This window comes from Bombina bombina, chromosome 7 (genome assembly GCF_027579735.1).
Source record: "Bombina bombina isolate aBomBom1 chromosome 7, aBomBom1.pri, whole genome shotgun sequence".
In the NCBI taxonomy this organism is placed as follows: domain Eukaryota; kingdom Metazoa; phylum Chordata; class Amphibia; order Anura; family Bombinatoridae; genus Bombina; species Bombina bombina.
In genome coordinates this window covers 632,135,063-632,144,231 of record NC_069505.1, presented here as the reverse complement: position 1 = coordinate 632,144,231, position 9,169 = coordinate 632,135,063, and the positions used below count along the sequence as shown (strand labels likewise).

The following is a 9,169-nucleotide window of genomic DNA, read 5'->3' as shown; positions in this document are numbered from 1 at the left end:
ACCTTATAAGTGACACTCACAGTGGTTACCATATAAATGACAGTCACAGTGGTTACCTTATAAATGACAGTCAGAGTGGTTACCTTATAAATGACAGTCACAGTGATTACCATATAAATGACAGTCACAGTGGTTACCTTATAAATGACAGTCACAGTGATTACCATATAAATGACAGTCACAGTGGTTACCTTATAAATGACAGTCACAGTGATTACCTTATAAATGACAGTCACAGTGGTTACCATATAAATGACAGTCACAGTGGTTACCTTATAAATGACAGTCACAGTGATTACCTTATAAATGACAGTGACAGTAGTTACCTTATAAATGACAGTCACAGTGGTTACCTTATAAGTGACAGTCACAGTGGCTACCTTATAAATGACAGTCACAGTGGTTACCTTATAAATGACAGTCACAGTGATTACCATATAAATGACAGTCACAGTGGTTACCTTATAAATGACAGTTACAGTGATTACCTTATAAATGACAGTCACAGTGATTACCTTATAAATGACAGTTACAGTGATTACCTTATAAATGACAGTCACAGTGGTTACCTTATAAATGACAGTTACAGTGATTACCTTATAAATGACAGTCACAGTGGTTACCTTATAAATGACAGTCACAGTGGTTACCTTATAAATGACAGTCACAGTGATTACTTTATAAGTGACAGTCACAGTGATTACTTTATAAATGACAGTCACAGTGGTTACTTTATAAATGACAGTCACAGTGATTACTTTATAAATGACAGTCACAGTGGTTACCTTATAAATGACAGTCACAGTGATTACTTTATAAATGACAGTCACAGTGGTTACTTTATAAATGACAGTCACAGTGATTACTTTATAAATGACAGTCACAGTGGTTACTTTATAAATGACAGTGACAGTAGTTACCTTATAAATGACAGTCACAGTGGTTACTTTATAAATGACAGTGACAGTAGTTACCTTATAAATGACAGTCACAGTGGTTACCTTATAAATGACAGTCACAGTGATTACTTTATAAATGACAGTCACAGTGGTTACTTTATAAATGACAGTCACAGTGATTACTTTATAAATGACAGTCACAGTGGTTACTTTATAAATGACAGTCACAGTGATTACTTTATAAATTACAGTCACAGTGATTACTTTATAAATGACAGTCACAGTGGTTACCATATAAATGACAGTCACAGTGGTTACTTTATAAATGACAGTCACAGTGATTACTTTATAAATGACAGTCACAGTGGTTACTTTATAAATGACAATCACAGTGGTTACTTTATAAATGACAGTCACAGTGATTACTTTATAAATGACAGTCACAGTGCTTACCTTATAAATGACAGTCACAGTGGTTACCATATAAATGACAGTCACAGTGGTTACTTTATAAATGACAGTCACAGTGATTACTTTATAAATGACAGTCACAGTGCTTACCTTATAAATGACAGTCACAGTGGTTACTTTATAAATGACAGTCACAGTGATTACTTTATAAATGACAGTCACAGTAGTTACCTTATAAATGACAATCAGCATAAACCACTGTGAATGAACATTAAGAACAAGAAAGCTGCAAAATGTTTCGTTTTCAGAATGATTGTCTATAGGTTGTTTGTTACATTAAAGTTGATTAAAAAAAAAAAAAAGAAGCTTTGTGTGGAGGTCACATGTTTCCTATGTAGAGTCAGTGGAGGTCACATGTTTCCTGTGTAGAGTCAGCGGAGGTCACATGTTTCCTGTCTAGAGTCAGTGGAGGTCACATGTTTCCTGCCTAGAGTCAGTGGAGGTCACATGTTTCCTGTCTAGAGTCAGTGGAGGTCACATGTTTCCTGTCTAGAGTCAGTGGAGGTCACATGTTTCCTGTCTAGAGTCAGTGGAGGTCACATGTTTCCTGCCTAGAGTCAGTGGAGGTCACATGTTTCCTGTCTAGATTGGTGCTCCAGTCTGCAGCCAGACATCTTTGGAAAAAGGAGCTGCGTTAGTTCTTCCCTCCCCCCCATCAGGATAGTTTTTACTTTCAAAGATCACTGAAAGTACTAAAGAATAACAGAATTTCAGTTCCATTTCCTGCTGCAGGATACAAGCATGGCTTCTGCTGGTCTGAGACAGGAGCTGACCTGCACCATCTGCCTGAGCATTTATACAGATCCTGTAACTCTGAGATGTGGCCATAACTTCTGCCTGGGCTGTATTGAGAATTTGATGGGTACCCAGGAGGGGTCTGGGGTTTATACCTGTCCTGAGTGCAGAAAGAGATTTACTAATAGACCTGGGCTGCAGAGGAACAGGAAGCTACGTAATATAGTAGAATGTTTCAGCCCGAGTCATCAAGGGACAGAGTCTAATATCTTCTGCACTTACTGTATTCACTCTCCTGTACCTGCTACTAAATCGTGTCTGCTGTGTGAGGCTTCTCTGTGTGATACCCATCTGATTGTACACAGCAAGTCTGAGGAACACGTCTTAACTGAACCCACCACTTCCTGGGGTAACAGAAAATGCTACAAACACAAGAAGCTCCTGGAATATTACTGCACTGAGGATGCTGCCTGTATCTGTGTGTCCTGCTCCCTGGCCGGAGAGCACAGGGGACACCAGGTGGAGCTGCTGAATGAGGCTTCTGAGAAGAAGAAAAAGAGACTGAGAGATGTTCTGCAGAAACTGACAACAAAGAGAGAGAAGTCTGAGAAAAGAGTCCAGACTCTGCAGGAACACAGGAGAGGGGTGCAAGTGAAAGCAGCTGATGTAACAGAGCATCTCACTGCCCTGATTAGGGGCGTCAAAAAACATCTGGAAGACCTAGAGAAGCGACTCCTGAGTGACATCACCCGGCAGCAGGAGCAGGTTTTACTCACAATCTCTAATCTGATCCAGCAGCTGGAAAAAGAGAAGGACGAGCTGACCAGGAAGATGTGTCAAATCGAGGAGCTGTGCAACATGACTGACCCATTAACTGTCCTACAGGAACAGGAATCACACAGAGATGACTTTTGTGGTGCTGAGAAGGGAGATAATGAGGTCACACAGAGAGGTGATAAACAGGTCCCTGCTGTGGTGGATTTGGATGAGGTTCTGATCTCAGTGACCTTATACAATGGTTTCGCTGATATTGTGACTGATTTAAAGAGAGAGATCTATATGCAGGAGACATCAGACATATTACCGGATATAGACACAGCTCACAATAATGTTATTGTATCAGGTGACCTGGAAACTGTATCCTGGTCACGAATAAACCAGCAGAGACCAGAAATACCAGAGAGATTTACATATACTCCTCAAGTATTAAGCACCGGGAGCTTTTCCTCAGGACGACATTGCTGGGAAGTGCAGATAAGTGAATCAGGACTCTGGCGTGTAGGGGTCTGTTATCCCAGTATGGGGAGGGGAGGACGTCAGTCTATTATTGGAAATAATAACAAGTCTTGGTGTTTGTGTCAGTTTAATAAAAATCTTTCAGTGAGACATAACACAATACGCACCTCATTACAACCCCCTCTATCATGTGACACAGTAGGAATACTGCTGGACTATGAGGCTGGGTGTCTGACCTTTTATGAGCTGAGTGACCCGATCAGACACTTACACACTGTCACTACCACCTTCACTGAGCCTCTTCATGCTGTATTCTGGGTAAGAGCTAGTACCTGGGTGAGAATTCTGCACTAGATACACTGCCCATAATAATAATGCTGCTGCCTTATAGCCAGTGATGTTTGTGTATTGTGCGTATTCTCTGTGAACTGGATGTGAAATAAAATATTTGTGCATAAAAGTCTGGTCTCCTTATATTATATATATAGCTGTATATATGGTACCTACATATGCTGCTACACAGTACAGAGAGGGGATCACACAGTAATTACAGTCACATAATATAAAATAAATATCTGTATGAAAGTCTGGTCTCCTTATATTATTATATATAGCTGTATATATGGTACCTACATATGCTGCAGTACAGAGAGGGGATCACACAGTAATTACTGTCACATAATATAAAATAAATATCTGTGTATGAGAGTCTGGTCTCCTTATATTATATATATATATAGCTGTATATATGGTACCTACATATGCTGCAGCACAGTACAGAGAGGGGATCACACAGTAATTACTGTCACATAATATAAAATAAATAGCTGTGTATAAGAGTCTGGTCTCCTTATATTATATATATAGCTGTATATATGGTACCTACATATGCTGCAGCGCAGTATAGAGAGGGGATCACACAGTAATTACTGTCACATAATATAAAATAAATATCTGTGTATGAGAGTCTGGTCTCCTTATATTATATATATAGCTGTATATATGGTACCTACATATGCTGCAGCACAGTACAGAGAGGGGATCACACAGTAATTACTGTCACATAATATAAAATAAATATCTGTGTATGAGATTCTGGTCTCCTTATATTATATATGTAGCTGTATATATGATACCTACATATGCTGCAGCGCAATACAAAGAGGGGATCATACAGTAATTACTGTCACATAATATAAAATAAATATCTGTGTATGAGAGTCTGGTCTCCTTATATATTATATATAGCTGTATATATGGTACCTACATATGCTGCAGCACAGTACAGAGAGGGGATCACATAGTAATTACTGTCACATAATATAAAATAAATAGCTGTGTATAAGAGTCTGGTCTCCTTATATTATATATATAGCTGTATATATGGTACCTACATATGCTGCAGCACAGTACAGAGAGGGGATCACACAGTAATTACTGTCACATAATATAAATAAATATCTGTGTATAAAAGTCTGGTCTCCTTATATTATATATATAGCTGTATATATGGTACCTACATATGCTGCAGTGCAGTACAGAGAGGGGATCACACAGTAATTACTGTCACATAATATAAAATAAATATCTGTGTATGAAAGTCTGGTCTCCTTATATTATATATATATATAGCTGTATATATGGTACCTGCATATGCTGCAGCGCAGTACAGAGAGGGGATCACACAGTAATTACTGTCACATAATATAAAATAAATATCTGTGTATGAGAGTCTGGTCTCCTTATATTATATATATATATAGCTGTATATATGATACCTACATATGCTGCAGCACAGTACAGAGAGGGGATCAAACAGTAATTACTGTCACATAATATAAAATAAATATCTGTGTATGAGAGTCTGGTCTCCTTATATTATATATATAGCTGTATATTTGGTACCTACATATGCTGCAGCGCAGTACAGAGAGGGGATCACACAGTAATTACTGTCACATAATATAAAATAAATATCTGTGTATGAGAGTCTGGTCTCCTTATATTATATATAGCTGTATATATGGTACCTACATATGCTGCAGCACAGTACAGAGAGGGGATCACACAGTATTTACTGTCACATAATATAAAATAAATATCTGTGTAGGAGAGTCTGGTCTCCTTATATTATATATAGCTGTATATATGGTACCTACATATGCTGCAGCACAGTACATAGAGGGGATCACACAGTAATTACTGTCACATAATATAAAATAAATATCTCTGTATGAGAGTCAGGTCTCCTTATATTATATATATAGCTGTATATATGGTACCTACATATGCTGCAGTGCAGTACAGAGAGGGGATCACAGAGTAATTGTTGTCACATAATATAAAATAAATATCTGTGTATGAGAGTCTGGTCTTCTTATATTATATATATAGCTGTATATATGGTACCTGCATATGCTGCAGCGCAGTACAGAGAGGGGATCACACAGTAATTACTGTCACATAATATAAAATAAATATCTGTGTATGAAAGTCTGGTCTCCTTATATTATATATATAGCTGTATATATGGTACCTACATATGCTACAGCACAGTACAGAGAGGGGATCACACAGTAATTACTGTCACATAATATAAAATAAATAGCTGTGTATAAGAGTCTGGTCTCCTTATATTATATATATAGCTGTATATATGGTACCTACATATGCTGCAGCGCAGTATAGAGAGGGGATCACACAGTAATTACTGTCACATAATATAAAATAAATATCTGTGTATGAGAGTCTGGTCTCCTTATATTATATATATAGCTGTATATATGGTACCTACATATGCTGCAGCGCAGTAGAGAGAGGGGATCACACAGTAATTACTGTCACATAATATAAAATAAATATCTGTATTAGAGTCTGGTCTCCTTATATTATATATATATCTGTATATATGGTACCTACATATGCTGCAGCACAGTACAGAGGGGATCACACAGTAATTAATGTCACATAATATAAAATAAATATCTGTGTATGAGAGTCTGGTCTCCTTATATTATATATATATATAGCTGTATATATGGTACCTACATATGCTGCAGCACAGTACAGAGAGGGGATCACAGAGTAATTACTGTCACATAATATAAAATAAATATATGTGTATGAGGGTCTGGTCTCCTTATATTATATATAGCTGTATATATGGTACCTACATATGCTGCAGCGCAGTACAGAGAGGGGATCACACAGTAATTACTGTCACATAATATAAAATAAATATCTGTGTATGAAAGTCTGGTCTCCTTATATTATATATATAGCTGTATATATGGTACCTACATATGCTGCAGCGCAGTACAGAGAGGGGATCACACAGTAATTACTGTCACATAATATAAAATAAATATCTGTGTATGAGAGTCTGGTTTCCTTATATTATATATATAGCTGTATATATGGTACCTACATATGCTGCAGTACAGAGAGGGGATCACACAGTAATTACTGTCACATAATGTAACATATTTCTAATAAATGAAAAGATTGTATTATAATGTGCATGTTCTTGGCAAATGAATGTTAAACACACACAAATATACACATACAGACAAATACATATTAACATACAGAGACACAAACACACATATACATTTAAATATATATGTGAATGAATATATATTTATATATATATATATATGTATACACATACACACACATATATATATATATATATACACACACACACATATATATATATATACACACACATATATATGTGGTCTGGTCGGAAGGCACCGCTCCCTAAGGAGTACCGAGTGGGACAGAACGTCCCGCCTCTCCTGGAGTGTGGGAAAAAGACTCCCAGTAGAACCGGACATCATGGAAGAAGGCCAGATTACCATTCCTATAGAAGGAATACTCCTCCATTGCCAAGAGTTCCGAGGTGTGGAGGATCCACTCCTGGGTCGTAGGAACACTCGCGGATTTCCATTTCCGGGCAGTAAGTGCTTTCACACTATTTATACTGATTTACAGTAGCTTCCATCTGATTTTACAGACCTTTTCCTGTTTGTAATTCAGAAGGGCAGTAAGGGGCGTTAAACTAAATGTTGTTCCCATAAGTTCCCTGAGGAATTTTTCTACTCTCTTCCAAAAAGGAGAGATCAAGGGGCAGTACCACCATATATGAGACATCGTTCCCACCGCCCCGCACCCTCTCCAGCAGGTGGCACCCTCTCCCGGGTAGATTTGTTTAATTCTTTCGGGTGTAAGGTACCAGCGAAATAGGACCTTGTGATTTAATTCCAAAATTCTGGGTAGGGACCAGGACTTGGAAGTGCAAAAGAGAATCGTTTGCCACTGTTCCTCCGTTATCTCCCTCTCTAGTTCTGCTTGCCAGTGGAACTTATACGAGGTGGACGGCAGCGCAAGGGCGTTATCTAACTTTTTTTTTGCTATGGAGAGGGAACCACGGGGCGGGGAGCCCATCAGGCACAGTCTTTCGAAGTGGGTTAGTTTCCTAGTTAAACTGTCCTTATGAGGTGAGATTTTCAGTAGATGTGACAATTGGGCATATTTAAGCCAGGAGGAGAAACTCCCCCCGGTGATGGCTGACATTTGTGAGCGTGTTTTTAGTGTGTGGTTAGAAATCAGATTGACAAATGGGATTGTGTTTGCCATGCCCCCGGGACAAGGCCTCTCCACTTGCATACCTCTCAAAAATTCAGCATTATATGAGATTGGTGTCATTGGAGAAACAAGAGAGGAAATTCCTTTTTCTTTGGCTCGTATTGTGTCCCAAGTCTAAAAGAGGTGGGCATAAAGTTGGGATGTCCTAGCAAGGGGTGGCCTAGCTGAATGTTTAATCCAGGTAAGGGGGCCTAAATTGGGTGTAGTTAAAAGGAAAGAGTCAATAGATGCCCATGCTTTGTTGTTTGTTCTATCATGCCACTCAAGCACTCTCTGCATCACTATTGCCCAGTAATACTGCTGAATTGAGGGCACCCCCAAATCCTCCTGTTCCCAATGGGAACAGGATAACTTTTTTACTAATGTGCGGTTTAATGTTTCCCCAGATGAATGAATTTAACATTGATTGTATTTGGTGGATGTACATGTTTGGTAAATTTATCGGCACCGCCTGCATTACATAAAGTATCCGCAGGAGGGCAGTCATCTTGACTGCCTGTATACGGCCCCACCAAGAAAGTGGCTTGTTTTGCCAGTTGTCTAGCTCTTTCTTAAGTCTATGCATAATGGGTATATAGTTATGTTTAAACAGTTTGCTGCTAGTCGGAGTGAGGTAAACGCCAAGGTATTTCATTTTATCGCAGTTTAGTTTATAGGGGCAATAGTTTCCCAAACCTGCAAACTGCTGCTTTGTCATGTTTATATTTAGAATCTCTGACTTTTTGGCATTGATGAGAAAATTAGAGTGGGCGCTAAATCTGTTGAACTCCTCTAGTAGGTAGGGAAGTGAAGTACTCGGGTAAGTTAGCAGAAGCAAGACATCATCTGCATATAGTGTCACTTTATATGTGTAGGGGCCTAGCTCGATTCCTGTGATATTGGGATTGTTTCTGATGTGTGAGGCCAGGACTTCCATTGAGATGGCGAAGAGGAGTGGAGACAGCGGGCATCCCTGCCTTATTCCATTTCTTATCCCAAAGCTGTCTGAGAGTGTGCCATTGGCCTTAACTCTCGCTGAGGGTTGAGTGTATAAGCTGAGAATTCTATGGATCATGACTTTTCCTATGCCAATGGCGGACAGACAGGAATGTAGGAATTTCCAGTCCAGCCAGTCGAAAGCTTTTTCAGCATCAGTTGATATTAAAATTGACGGTATGTTTGACCGGCTGGCCTGTTCT

The 9,169-nt window shown here is 38.7% G+C and overlaps 1 protein-coding gene across 1 annotated transcript; it reads left to right on the top strand.

The window, feature by feature from the left end:
• The first annotated feature begins 1,964 nt into the window (after nt 1–1,964).
• Nucleotides 1,965–3,801, top strand: LOC128635670 (E3 ubiquitin-protein ligase TRIM39-like). The gene has a single exon (XM_053688775.1). It carries the CDS (start codon nt 2,112–2,114, stop codon nt 3,693–3,695), a length of 1,584 nt encoding a protein of 527 aa, XP_053544750.1. The 5' UTR covers nt 1,965–2,111; the 3' UTR covers nt 3,696–3,801.
• The last annotated feature ends 5,368 nt before the right edge of the window (nt 3,802–9,169 follow it).